This window comes from Penaeus monodon, chromosome 9 (genome assembly GCF_015228065.2).
Source record: "Penaeus monodon isolate SGIC_2016 chromosome 9, NSTDA_Pmon_1, whole genome shotgun sequence".
In the NCBI taxonomy this organism is placed as follows: domain Eukaryota; kingdom Metazoa; phylum Arthropoda; class Malacostraca; order Decapoda; family Penaeidae; genus Penaeus; species Penaeus monodon.
The window spans coordinates 16344759-16359758 of record NC_051394.1 but is presented as its reverse complement, the minus strand read 5'-3'; the positions used below and the strand labels follow the sequence as shown (position 1 = coordinate 16359758).

At 33.8% G+C, this 15000-nt stretch overlaps 1 protein-coding gene across 1 annotated transcript in view; it reads right to left on the bottom strand.

Moving 5' to 3' along the window:
* Window positions 1-15000, bottom strand: part of LOC119576984 (coiled-coil domain-containing protein 186-like) — a 26170-nt gene that overhangs the window by 9105 nt on the left and 2065 nt on the right. Inside the window, 14 exon segments of the mRNA XM_037924655.1 lie at window positions 2319-2546; window positions 4055-4273; window positions 5725-5847; window positions 5972-6088; window positions 6508-6688; window positions 7045-7187; window positions 7445-7599; window positions 8093-8228; window positions 8796-8828; window positions 8830-8916; window positions 9195-9332; window positions 10205-10387; window positions 10573-10663; window positions 13394-14249. Coding sequence (XP_037780583.1) covers window positions 2319-2546; window positions 4055-4273; window positions 5725-5847; window positions 5972-6088; window positions 6508-6688; window positions 7045-7187; window positions 7445-7599; window positions 8093-8228; window positions 8796-8828; window positions 8830-8916; window positions 9195-9332; window positions 10205-10387; window positions 10573-10663; window positions 13394-14202 — 2643 coding nt within the window. The 5' untranslated portion in view covers window positions 14203-14249.

Below are 15000 nucleotides of genomic sequence, written 5' to 3'. Positions count from 1 at the left end.
ATACCAAGCTCTCTGTGACTTCAACATCCTCACTGCAAGCATGTATCAAATGAACAGGTTCCCCTAACCATTGCACATGCTTTATCATCATACTCTGGCCATATTTTAAGGACAGAAGATATAATCTGTAACAGTTAAATACATCTCTTGCTCTGTGAAGATATTCATTCTCATTCATATCTTTTGAATGAGAATAGCTATCAACCAGCAGATTCAGGGTCACCTAGCACATTGGTCTTTTTTCAGAACTTCCCACCATCTATTTTGACTATTAAGTCTAAATGATCTTGTTTGCACTTGACTGTTATAAGCACAAATAGCTTGTACATACAACCATTCAGCCTAAGCTATCATCACCATAACCTCTTAATACTTACTTGTCCTCATATATATCCATCTCCTATATGCCTCTGCCTTTGATCATAAGTTCTAATGCTTGCCTTATCAAACCATGGTCTATCATTCAACCTATTCATAATCTGCATCTTTGCTTCATACCAATGAGGAACACAACCAAAAGAACAGTCAACTTATGGTAAAATACAAATAGCTAGTAGTAAAACTGGTTAATTTCCTGATGATGGCTTAATAGTACTTAATAGCATTTAGCAGGCAATAATAATCACATTCCAAATTGTTTTGATGCATAGCTTCCAAACTAGTCATAATTCTTATTACTTTTATTTGAAAGGTGACACCATATCAGGAATTATGATCTTTTTATGTTTGGTTTTGTGCAATGGGGGTTGACTAAGTTATCCAAGTCTGCAGTTTCTAGGTCATACTATCACACAGATTTATTAGCACAATGTGGATGGATCCCATAATGATAAAATCAACGTGAATTTTATATTCTAAACAAGACCCATACATAAAAACAAGATTTCCATCTCTATTTTCAAAAGAAAATAAAGATGGAAATATCTAGGAACAAATGAATAATCATAGAAAAGAAAAAGATAATGAAAAATAAAACAATTACCAGCATTACTAAGAAAATCATGTAAAAAGAAATAACTCATACAAAGAAAAAAGGAAACCAGACAACGGAACTGATAAAAGCAGGAGGGAGAAGAGAGATTGCAGAAGATTTAGAGAAAAAAGAGAGGCGATGATCCAAAGAAGAAAAGGAAAAATTTCCAGAAAAGAGTAGAACAATGCAGAGAAGAAAAGAAGAAAGAAGAACATCCAATGAAGATGAAAGGAGAGATGTGAGAAAGCAGAAAATCCAGTACAGAGTGAGAGATTGAAGAAAAAAGCAAAGAGCGATAAATGAGGACAGAACATCCAAAGAAGCAAAGTGAGATAAACTACCATAACAAACTTTTATTCCTCCCCTAGCTATGTACCTTAAAGCAGTCTTAATAGACTAAAATACACTATTCAAATATAAAAAGATAAATAATAAAAAAACAAGTTGAAAATACCATGTAATAACTTTTAAATTCAGAGCAAGGTTTAGAGTAATCTAACAGTAACAGTATAAAGACAAGAGAAACACAAAATGCTTCAAGGACTTCTAATGCAGAGACAAAGTAACATTATACTACACCCATGCACCAAAGCAAAAGTCCTTACCTGGGCTTTCCTTGCTTTTCCACTGCTAACTTTGGGAGACTAGCATGAAAGCAACACAAAAGACAGTGTTATATGATTTCCCAATTAACTGTTGCATGCATGTGTCAACACAAAGCACTGGTACAGAATTTTTTTGTTAATGTCAAAGGTATGGAAATAAAGTTATTTGATAAGGTGAGAGATCAAAAGACCTTGAAAAAAGAACCGAAGGAAGGGAGCCATTTTTGGCATGCATTAGTAAACCCTCCCCTTATAATCTATTGAATTTCCACTATATCTGTAAATATATAGCTGTTTTGAGAAACCAACAGGTAATCTATTTTTGGAAAGATTAAAATGAATTTAAATCTACCTATATATAATTTTTTAAATGATGATGGATTCATTTTATATTAGTCTTCATACACATGCAGTAATCCTTTTTAGCTTATTTCAGCCTTACTTTCATCACATTTCACATACTGAGGCTACCAAACAGGAGAAAAGATAAGTCCCTGAAGAGAATAAAGTCTGTAAAAGTTAATAACCTAAAGATTTAACCCCAAATCCTTTCAATGTTCACGGATAAAGGAAAGTGTGGACATCAAACAGCCATAAAAAGAAAAGCTGAGTATGTTGCCACACACTTTGGCCTGCCAGCACATTATTCCCATTTCATCCACAGGCAAAACAAGAAATTTCATGTAAAGCTCCACATCCAAGACCTACAAGGCCAAGCTGGAAAGAGGAGAGAGCCTAACCTTGGAGGTGTCTGACGCTGAGTTGGCCAGTGCTCCTGCCTCCTCTTTCATGATGTAGTGGTGAATAATACGTGACTTCTTCTTGAGCTCTGACACCAGCTGTGCTACATGCTCTTCAAGGAACTCAATCTTCTCTGCCTTTTTGGCTGCCGACTTTTGCAGTTTGATGATGCGGTCGACCAGGAGCTGCTGTGTCACTAAGGGGTCATTCAGTGAAGGAAGGTTCTCCTGGGGTTTGAAATGCAGGCAGTTAAGCAATCAGTGGCAACTTTTTTTTTTCTTTTATAAAACATATAATTATGGTCTATATATATATATATATATATTTTTTTTTTATTACTCTACCAAAAAAGAAGAAGAAGAAGAAGAAGGACAAATAAGTAAAGAAAAAGAAAAATACAGAAGAGTAACATCAATCAACCCACTGCCATCAGGAACATGTATGTCTAGTGTAGTTTTGTTTTCTGAATTGTGTTTACAAATACTGAAAATAATTAGCAAGCCCATATGACCTAAACCGATTTCTTCTTATCAATTTACTGACATTGTTATCATAATGATATCAAGGATACAAATAGCAACAGAAACTAGAAAAAAATATCTTTTAAAATCAGGGGAAAAGGTAAATAGATGAGATAGGTAAGATGTGTAATTGACTCCTTAGTGACTAAGCACTTGAGGAGTTAGCTATGTGTAAATACAATAAAAAAACTAATATTGCAATGAACATGGCATCTGTGTACCTGCCATTCACTGCCATGGATAAGAAATATAAATATATGCATATTTTGTCTCTCTTTTAGCAGAAATAGCAAGTAAAAAATAGGAAGGAGAAAAACAGGGTTGTCAATTCTGAAAAGATTCGCATTTTTTCATACAAGAAATGAAAACATAAGAAAGACAATATAAAAATAAAATGAATTAGTGTGTCTCTACAACTTTCTATCTCTATCTCTATCTCTTTCTTTCTCTCTCTCTCTCTCTCTCTCTCTCTCTCTCGAGAGAGAGAGAGAGGAGAGGGGAGGGGAGAGGAGGAGAGAAGAGGGAAGAGGAGAGGGAGAGGGAGAGGGGGAGAGAGGAAGAGGGAAAAAGGGGAGAGGGGGAGAAAAAAGAGAGAAAGAGAAAAAAAAAGAGAGGAAGAGAGAAGAAGAGAAAAAAAAGAGAGAGGAAAAAAGAGAGAGAGAGGAAAAAAAGAGAGAGAAAGAGAAAGAGAAAGAAAAGAAAGAGGAAGAGAAAGAAAGAGGAAGAGAGAAAAAAAAGAGAGGAGAGAGAGAAGGGGGAGAGAGAGGGGGAGAGAGAAAAAAAAGAGGGGGAGGAGAGGAGAGAAAAAGAGAGAGAGAGAGAGAGAGAGAAAGAGAAGGAGAGAGAGAGAGAAAAAGAGGAAAAGAGAAAGGGGAGAGAGAGAAAGGGGGAGGAGAGGAAGGGGAAAAGAGGGAAAAAAAGAGAGAGAAGAAAAAAAAGAGAAAAGAGAAAAAAGGGGGAGAAGGGAAAAAAGAGAGAGGAAAAAAGAAAAGAGAGAGAGAAAAAAAAGGAAAAGGGGAGAGAAGGAGGAAAAGAGAGAGAGAGAGAGAAGAGAGAGAGGGAGAAAAAGGAGGAGAAGAGAGAGGAGAGAGAAAGAAAAAGAGGGAGAGAGAGGGGAGGAAAAGGAGAAAGAGAAAGAGAAAGAGAAAGAGAAAGAGAAAGAGAAAGAGGGAGGGGGAATGGGGAAAGCAGAGGAAGAAGAAGATATAACCCACCTGAGACTGTGGACTGCTCCCATTGGTGCTCTGATACTCGATGTTATTCAAGGAGGCATTGGAGGAGGCCCGTGAGCCCTGGGACAGCGTATCGTGTGGTGTCACAGACTGCGAAGACCTCCCGCTTGCTCCCCCACCGTTGCCACCCGCTCCGTTTCCATTTCCACTCTCATGGAGTTCCAGACGCTTGCGTAGTTTCTGCATCTCTCGGGAGATGTCCTAAGTGCGTAGAAAGAGGAATAGATAGGCAAGGATAATAGTAATATACTAGTACCACCAATTAGTTATTTATATTTATTTCTACTAATAAATTTTAATATACAGACACTTAATAATCATCAATCTCCAGATGACAATCTGGAATCCTTTACTGTAATAAGAACAAATAATGACTTAATAAAATAAAATAAAATAAGTTTACAGACTTTTTTTATACTAATTATATAAATTTCTGGCTGGACTAGCTGGAGTAGTCTAATTTACAGTAATGCAAGTGCCCCATTTTATTCTTGTTCATGATAATCCTGTCAATAAAACTGATCATAATAACAACAATAATAGAAATATTTGAGGAAAAGAATAATAATCATGCAAATAATAATAATATCATAAATAATAACAACAATTATACTAATACTAACAATAACTATTAATGGATTTTCTTAATATCAGAAATATCTATGTAACCCTATCAAACTGACTGATGTCCTATATCATGGCGGCAATTTGCAGACTCCAAGTGATGCCTAATATCGCAGTGGGCAACAGCATATATAAGCTAATTATATTCTTACCATCTGGGCTAATTGGGTTATGGTTAAATATTTTTTCTTTAACAGCTTTACCATTTCTTTACCCCTATGATCCAGATGACATGACTATCTCAGCATGAAAAAAAATAGCTTTCTGGCAGTGATAGAAAATATGCCGTCATGGAAAAAATTAGTTGAGAGCCAATGTGACAGGACTTACTGCCACAAATATTTTGGCTGAAGGCTGTGGTGACTGGAATGACTCACCACAAAGCTCTTGAAGGATGATTAGACTCAGTGGGTATTTAAGAAGGAGTCATTGCATTATTTCCATCATGAGCTACAACTGGAACAGTGCCAGCTCTAGGAAGGACAATATGTCTATGTTCAGGGTCCTATTCCTGCCTGTTGTTACTGGCAATGCTGGTTGTATTACAGAAAACTGAATATAAAAAAAGAAAACAATAAATAAATAGATAAATAAATAACAAAATAAATAAAATTATAAAAATATGGACTGTCTAGAGAGATGATATGGAGTCTGTGCAGGGAAAACAATTTATACCATCTGGATAAAGCAAATCAAATGACACTGGAAAAGGCAAAAAAAAAAAATAAATAAAAATAAAAAATAATAATAATAAAAATAAAAAATAAAATAAAAAAATAAATAATAAAAATAAATAAATAAATAAAATAAAAACACTTACACAGAAAAAGAGAAAATAACACTGCACAAGGGAGACATGTTGTCTTGTCAACGCTCATGTGTCTTTGTATACACCCAAACATGAACACATACACCCCTCAGAGTGACCATTCAAATAAGACTAAAGCCAGTATTTTTGGCCAGGTGCTTGCACCAAAGCACCCGGACCAAAGGGGTTTAAAGGATCTTTAGTCACTGGTCTTATTTACCTTCAGGGAATTATTGTGCTTTTTCTTCAAGACCTGAATTTCGTTCTCCAAGTCTGATGCCTTGGTCGTTAGCTGCTTCAATTCCTCGCTCTTCTCTGCAAGCTGCCGCGTTAAGTCTTCCACCTATGGAAAGTGGAATAAGGGTAGATAATGAAAAAAGAAAGGACAACAAAACCAAAGACTAATCTGGGCATCGCAAACTGATATGACAAATATGCAAAGTGTGAATCATTCTTGGAAACCTTACTTGAGCATTCTGCATTTCATTTTCTTTGGTAAGATCTGTCTTGATCTTGTTCCTCTGTGCCTTGATGTTCTCCAATTCTGACTTCAGCTCCCCATGTTCAAGCTCCAAAAGCTGAGACTGAGGGAGAAAAGAATTTGTAGAATATGCACATCTATAGTTGCAGTTTATGTCTGTAGGCTATTGTAAATACATACAGATGGAAATCAACTCATAATAGTACATAATATATATATATATAATATATAATATATATATTATATATATATAATAATATATATATATATATATATATATATATGTATATATATATTTAATATATATATATATATGTATATAATAATATGTATATATATATATGATATATATTATATATTAGTATATATATATTATATATTATATAATTACATATATATATATATAAATCAATATAAATATATATATATATATATATATATATATATATATATATATATATATATATATATATCAGTAGATGAACCCATAAACACAAGCACACTCAAACTTGGTCATCATACCTTGGACTGCAGGGCAGAAAGCTGACTCTGGATTTGTACATTCTTGTCAGAGAGCTTCTGTGTGAAGGCTAAAAGTTCAGCCTCCTTCTGGCGACAGGTGAGTAGGTCGCTCTCTAGCTCGTTGTTGGTTGTTTGGAGTCTTTCATTCTCTTGTGTTGCTGAAGCTAACTGCTCTCGCTCTCTGTTGGGGTTACCCATGAACTTTTAATAGTATTCCATTAAGCTTCAATCATATTTTTTTTGCTTATCAGATACACCTTCATGAAAAAGGATGATGACAATTATTTTCCAAAACTAGGCCTAATTAGGTGATAGCCTAAAATGCCAGACTTATAAATATCACACTCCTACTCTTCATTTGTCTCTCTCTACTTTCCCTTTTCTTCCCTCTTTACTCTGTAATCTCTCTACCTTTTATTAGTCTTCTCTTTTTCCTTTCTAAACCTTTTCTTTCTTTCTTTTCTTTCCCATTCCCTGCCCCCAAACAAAAATTCAAGAAAAAAAGAAGAAATATGAGAATTCTGACTCCCCCCCCACCTTTGTAGCTGCTGCTGAAGGTGTGCTGAATTAGAGAGCTGGAGGCTGAGGTCTCCTGCCTCCTGTCGTGCATTTTTCACTTCTTGCCTGAGGCTTGTGAACAACTTTTCGCTCTCTTCTCTTTCTGCCTCATATGTCGTTACCTATGAAAACAGAGCATAAGGAAATAACCTAATGAATCAATATAAAAAGAGAATGGTAAGCTTGTTCAAATTTTCTATTTAGATTTGGATGAGCAGCTCTTTAAAAACAAACAACCAAAAGCTTTCAATTACCTAAAGCAAGTGTACAAAATCAGATATCCACCAAAAGGATACTGAATAAGAAAAAACTTTCAACTTATACACAATATTCTTATGAAAATAACACCAGAAAATAATGTGACACAACACTGACAAACCTTTGATCTTAGGGAAGTTGCTTCCTCAACTAGTGTTGAATGTTTTGCTTTCAGTGATTCTAATTCTGCTGAAACCTTGTTGAAGGCTGACCCTCTGTCCTCAAAGACCTGTCGTTCCATGATGAGTCGTGCTTTCTCTTCCTTTAATTGCTTGTCTGGATAATGTAGGATGGAGAAATTTTAAATATCTATATGGATATTAGTTGTTTTGGATTATATATGATTTATGGTTCAAACTTACTAAATCCTAAATATAAGTAATGCACCAATTCTTTACTCACTGACTGGAGATGGCATATGCCTAAATTGGGCATAACTAGTATGGTACATAGTAACACTACAGTCAAATTCTGTTTCATGGCAGAGCAAGGTTGTTTTACATAGCAAATTCATTGTTACCCACATACCACAATGAGACAACATATGGATATAGTAGGAAAAAGTTTATGGCTCAATCTTGTTTTTTTCCATGAAAGAGGCAAATAAAACAATGTCAATAAAAACATCAGACTAGCCAGTATGGCTGGTGTTAAAAACCAATGCATAACAACATCCTTGGGACCAGCCAGCTGTTTAGGAATACCAAAATCAATGTGCCTAAATATGTCTACAAATTCAATCCCGAACAAGAAACAGCAAGGATTCTACCTAGGACATTTGCTCTGGAGTTTTCATCATCTCTGGTGCTGCGAACAACCTTTTCTGCCTCCTCCTTAATTGACCTGAGCTCCTCCTCGTGTTTTGTAATTTTAGTAAGAGCTCGGTCCAACTTGGCTTGTGTTTCCTGGTTTGGAGATGAGAAATTCTTTTAGATGTGGGTAAATTTCTATGCTGGCTCTTCAAAAATGAAGACTGAATTCATGATGTTTAGCAGATATGAATATATATTGATTTGAGATCTGGCCAATGATTTTCTGCAATCACTGGAAACAAACAGAATTCACAGAATAGCTTTCTTGAAATGGAATCCTTTAACTGAAGCAGAAAAACAGACTCTGATCAGTGGTTTTAATTTATAAATTGTTAGAAATACCCCAATTAATCCTCTTTGAAAAAGATTTACAATGAGATTGGCCAAGACAATTTTCAAGCATAAAAGAAATGGAACTGTTGTAGAATTAGCAAACTGGGAAGAAATTCCCTGGCCCTCAATATAGCTACTATTCTAGGGAAAGGCTAGGGTCATGATATCACATTTAGAGTTTGGGCAGGTAGATTTCCATCCACCTCACTGCCTTATATCTGCCATTTAGGGGTTAATGAGATTTCACATAAATCAAATCATTTTTACTAGACTTCTAAAGACCAATTACTCTCCATTAGTAAACCACTGTTTGTAAAACTAGCATACCTTATGGGCATCCATTTCTGATTTTAGTTTAGTCTTGGGCCCACTTGATCTTCACTTCCCGACTACTAACTTCTTCCTTCAGCCTGTCAACTTCACGCTGGAAGGAGTTGATCTTCTGGACCTATGAGTGAGAGAATAAAAAGCTTCTTGAACACAAAATAAAGGAAACACTTGGAACTTCTATATATAACTCATAAAGGAAGAAGAAAACAAAGAATAATGAATTAGAAAAAAAAAAAAAAAAAAAAAAAAAATGTATCTCTATTAGGAAAAAAGAAGGAAGAAAAGAAAGAAGAAAAAAAATTATCAGTTACATACTGACCTTAGGGAAGGACATATAAATATATATACACATATAAGCCTATTCATATACACACACTTCATTCTTAATATGTTCACCTTTGTGTCAAGTGTTTGGCAGATTCGTGCTCTTTCGCCAATCAGCATTTTATTCTTACTCAGAAGCTGTTCTCTTTCCTTTTCCATCTCCTTCATTTTCTTTTCCACTGCCTCCTTCTGTTGTCTGGCAACAATGACCTGCAGAAATGTAAAGAAATTAAATAATTCATTATTTACATACCTAACTCTAAATGAATAAACCATAAACTAACTGACAGCAAATAATCAAGTTAAAAATTAATATACTGTATCACCCAGGATAAACATAACTGCCGAGTGGACCAGCATAATTTGCACTGATATCCTTGTTAGGGAGCTGGTATCCATATAATCAAAAGGTCAGCATTTGATGCAAGACAACTGTCAAGATCTCAGTTTTCTAGATGCTTTTTTACTTCTATTTGTAAGCTTTGGAATAGATTGCCTTCCTCTGACTATTGAGAAATTTAAAAGATCCGCTAATATGTTTTTACTAAGTAAATAGCTGATGATTTTCTATCATCTCTTTCTTTCTTAGCTGTGTCTTGACCTGCACTGATGCCTTCGGTGGTATAATTCTCAAATTTATCAGTGTGGCTCTTTATATAGCTTACCATGCTAATAATAAATAATAATTATAATAATCAAAACTACCCCACACTGTATAATGACTATTCAAAAACTTCTAGTGCAACTAAGAATGTAGATGTGGAAGCATAAAAATGAACCTGTTGGTATAAACACCCACTATAAACAAACAGAAATAAATTTGTTTGGTGTTCAGCGGATTTTTCTACCACTGTATCAACATAATAAGAGTGTTCTGTCATTCATGAAAGTGATGAAAATGTCAACAAAATAAATTTCTGAAGAACTTTGTTGTAACATGTGGTCATGCCAGAGCATCCCTTTGCAAATTTCCTCTGTCAGTTTTCATATTGCTGTCATTAATTTCTTAGCCTAGAAGTTTTCGCTGGGCTAGCTGGTGGGCTGATTTTTGCATCCTCTACTTCCCACTTCCCAATACAAACCTCTCTCTCTGAAGTGGCATATTTTATGACCATAGACTCCTTGTCCTTGTTGGCAGCCTCATACTGCTTGGTCATTCGCTCTAATCGGGCAGTGAGGTCTGTGCGGATCTTGATGTTCTCTGCCAGGTAGTTCTCCTCTGCTTCCTTCAGTCGCTGCTGCCAGCTACATGCATCTGCCTGAGCCTGCAAAATATTGGAAAAGAAAGAAAATTCAAACAAAAGCAAAATAACAATCTGATTAATACAATTCTGATCTAAAGTAAACTCACAGACTTACTAACTTGGTCAAAAATTCTCCGATCTCCTGGTTAAGAACCTTAGCTTTATATACTAGACACAAACTACTGTAGCTAATTATAGTATCTCACCTGTGCAAGTGTCTTTTCCAGAGTTTCAATCTGCTGAGTGTATACAATCGCCGATTGATCAGCTTCCAGCCTGTCAACTTCCCCTTCTAATCTGGAAGGGGACAAGGTAAGGTTACAATCGAGACCCAGTACTATAAGATAAATGTGCATATATACATATACAAACTTTGACAATGAAATGGCATGTGTGTACACACGTAAATAATACATTCAACAAATGTGAACATTACAAAATGTGATGCCCACCAATTAAATCCCTATAATACAAGAGTACAGCCTACACACTTCCATAGATATGGTAACCTATTCCCTTAAGAAGGTCAACTAGGTTTGAGCATTCTGGGTTGCACCAGGGTCTTAGTAAGGTCCTTAACCCCTGTACCTATTCCAAACTGATGCAAAAACTTGTTTTTTTCCTTTCCTGTCCCATGATATTGCTGCTTCCTACCTTTAAGGTAAAATTCCTGCTAATGATGCTTTCATGCCTACTGTAACACCTAAAAAAAGCACTGATTTTTCACGCATTACTTATGCAAATTTTGGTTCCGGGTATTTTTGAGTTTGATTTTCCATACCAGAGAGAGTATACTTCATTGAAGCAACAAAAATATTTCTTTATGACATAAAACAATAAGTTTAGTTTTATATTACGGCATACCATTAGTAAAAAGACAACGATACACCAGGAAGTAACTTCTTGCATTGGAACATATTGAATGTTAGTCTAGGTATTGTACCATACTTCACATCCTAATGCATTAATCAGAAGCTGTAGCATGTTACTCTTCTTGTGACAAATTGTTTTTATTACTTGTTTACTTTTCTGGCACTATATAAACATGACTAAAAAGTAGTAATGTTTCCTTGCTCTTTTACTAGCTTGGTACACTTGTACAGGTACAATGAGACCCTGAAGACAGCAGAACCCTTACTGCCAAAATAACCCTACAGTTGAAAGTTGCACACCATTGCAAAGCCAGGAAGTTCCCATCCCTCACATGCTGCTACACTCTCACACAATCCCGTTGACCATTGAACCCAACATAATCTACTTAAAGATGCTTGTTAAGCTGAACCTAAATTGTGAATTCTGTTACGACATTGAGGAAGTTATGAATTAGTAGTCCTGCCTAGCACCACATGATATTAGACTACATTACAGTAGGAGTACTTTAACAATAATTTTCATTACAACAGTAATATCAATAACAATGATGATCATAATATTGATAGACTAATATCAATAACAATGATCATGATGAAGTCGATGATGAAGATGAAGATGAACAAGATGAAGGTGACAACGACAATGTTGATGCTGATGATAGTAGTCGTAGTCGTAGTCATCGTCGTCGCAGTAGAAGTAGTAGTAGTAATAGTAGTGGTAATAGTAATAGTAGTAATAGTAGTAGTAGTAGTAGTAGTAGTAGTAGTAGTAGTAGTAGTAGTAGTAGTAATAATAATAATAATAATAATAACAATAATAAAATAATAATAAAAATAATAATACAATAATAAATACAAATAATAATTACAATATAATAATTAAATAATATAATAATATAATTAATAAATAATAATAATATAATATAGTATATAATATAATATAATAATATAATAATAAATATAATATAATAATAATAATAATAATAATAATATAATAATAATAATAATAAATATAAAATAATAATATAACAAACAGAAATAATTATAATAACAATAATAATAATAAAATAATAATTATTATTATACTATTAATAATAATAATAATAATAATAATAATAATAATAATAATAACAATAACAATGATAAAAATAGCCATAATAATAATAAATATAATTATAATTAAATCATCATCATCATCATCATAGGCATAATCATAATAATAAAATATATATATATTGATAACAATAGTTATCATTATAATTGCTAACAGTAACAAAAATAATAATGATGTAAACAACAATAACAACAATATTAATATTAATAAAAATAATAAACAACAATAACAATAACAAGATATTAATAACAATAACTTGTCTATAACAATAATAAAAATAATAATACTGACATATCTAATATATCTAATACTAATACTAATATATAATAATGATGATGATGATGACAATGGTGGTGATGGAAGATGGTAACACTAATAACAGCAATAATGCTAATAATAGCAATAATATAAAAATAGCTACAATAACATTGAATAAAAATAATACTTATAATCAACATAACAATGATGATGGCAACAATAACTAACAAAAGATGTCTGTCATAAATAATATAGTTAATGATAAATATGCTGATAATAATAGCTGTATTAAAGTTGATTCTAATAATGATAATGAAGATGGCAATAAAAATCAAATACAACACAAAATATGTCAACTCAATAGGCCTAGTTGTTGCTTTATCAAGTGCTAACTCTGTTATAAACTGACTTCCCATAAACTTTGCCTTTTATTTGCCTTCCTGAATAAAACTGATAATACTTCTATGTTTGTAAAATATTTTGGGACACAAAAAAAACTAGCCTATAAATTATTTTACTTTGTACATATTCTTTTTTTTCAGATATACACTAGAATACAAGAAAACAAAGAAGTAAAGTTATATTTGGCCTAAATGGCATATTGCTACAGCTCCATTTCAAAAGCATGATATAGGCACAAAATCCTTTAATTACTAAAACATTAGTCCAGTTAGTCAGCAGTTAAATATTCAAAAGATATTTCAGCCACTGTATTTCATCACACAAGAAAGCTCATTACACATGCACTTCATGACTCATAACTAGCTATTCAAAACCCCTTACCTTGTCTTCTCTTTCTTTAAGGTGTCGCACTCATCCAGGAGACTCGAGATCATTTTCATCAAGTTCTCTTTAGATGTTGAAGAAACATCAATTTTGCTGACTTCAAAGCCTGAGTCGGGACTGCAGGCAGTCGTAGTCAACAGGTCCTCAATTTCTGTTAAAAGGCTGGCATTCTTTATCTCTTGAGGTAGCAAGTGTAATGGAGGCAACTTTTCATCACTGTTTAATGACTCTAATGATTTATTTTCTTCTGTAGTTTCTGTTTCACTGCTCACATCTTTGATATTTTCACTGGTATACTGTAACACATCTACTTGTTCCTCCCCATCTGTGGACTCATCCTCATCCTTACTGTCTACAGTAAACTCCACAACACTCTCATCTCTCAGATAACTTTCTGACATCAGAAGACTAGTGTCTTTCTCTTCAGTATCTAATCTCTCTTTCTTGCCAACATCTGTTCTGGTAGGAGCTCTTAACAATGTTTCAACCTGCCTTTCATTCATAGAACCATTTTCATCATTGCACACACCACTGCCTTCACTGTTCAATGAACAAAAAGATTCATTTTGTTCTACAGTCACCCTTATACACTTATCAACAACATCTTCCGATACATTATCACTTGGGCTTCCATCTATACTATCATTTGGTATATTAACATCGCATTTAATTGGAGACACCTCTCTCTCTCTGCTACAGGATGTGTCATTTTGTTCTGAAGATTCTGAGCTGTGGTTCATAATGCAGCCTTTGTCCCCTTCTCCATCTAAATAGTCTGCATTCTGCTCTGACTTTTGCTCATCCATGATTAAAGCTTGATACCTGGAGAGTCATATAGACTGGTGTTGATCACCTGTAATGATAACAAACAATTAACTAAAATAGTAATATTTCAATGAATATTTCTTTATCATTTAGTCTAACCTACAAGTGCCTCCAAAACCAACATCAGTATTCATAATGAGTCCAGAGGATGTTGTGGGCCCACCCAATAACCCAAAACCCCTCTAAGACAGTACTACAGCTTATGGTGGATGATCACCCAGGACACCCCAAGATTAGTCTGGTCTGGTACCTGCTAAATAGACATGATTAGATTAATGGGGACCTCTGTTTATCGCAAAGGCAGTGTAAAAGTATCTTCGCACGCAAAAGATTAATACCATTCTCACTGATACTGAAATAAAAAGCCATTACTAAATTAAATTACTTTAAGTCTGTAATTCAAAAGTACAATAAACCAAGTCCAATATAATTATATATCGGCATAATCTACTGACAATTTTCATGAAATTATATAACTGAAAATGCAAGTGACAAAACAAAATAAAAAATAAATGGCAAATAATTTTTAAATATGAAGATGAGAAGTAAAACAATGATATTACCATATTACCCACTCTTTTTTATAAATCTATTACAGACAAAATCAACACATTTAGGCTCAGAATTTATACATTTAATTTCTAATAGAATAAGCTGTATCAAAATACATGAATACACATATAATCTATAGTGCAGTCTCTGTTGATGTATTTTTTTGTAACCTAGATATGAATAAATCTTTTGAAGATACACTTGTACATACCAAACACAAGTACATG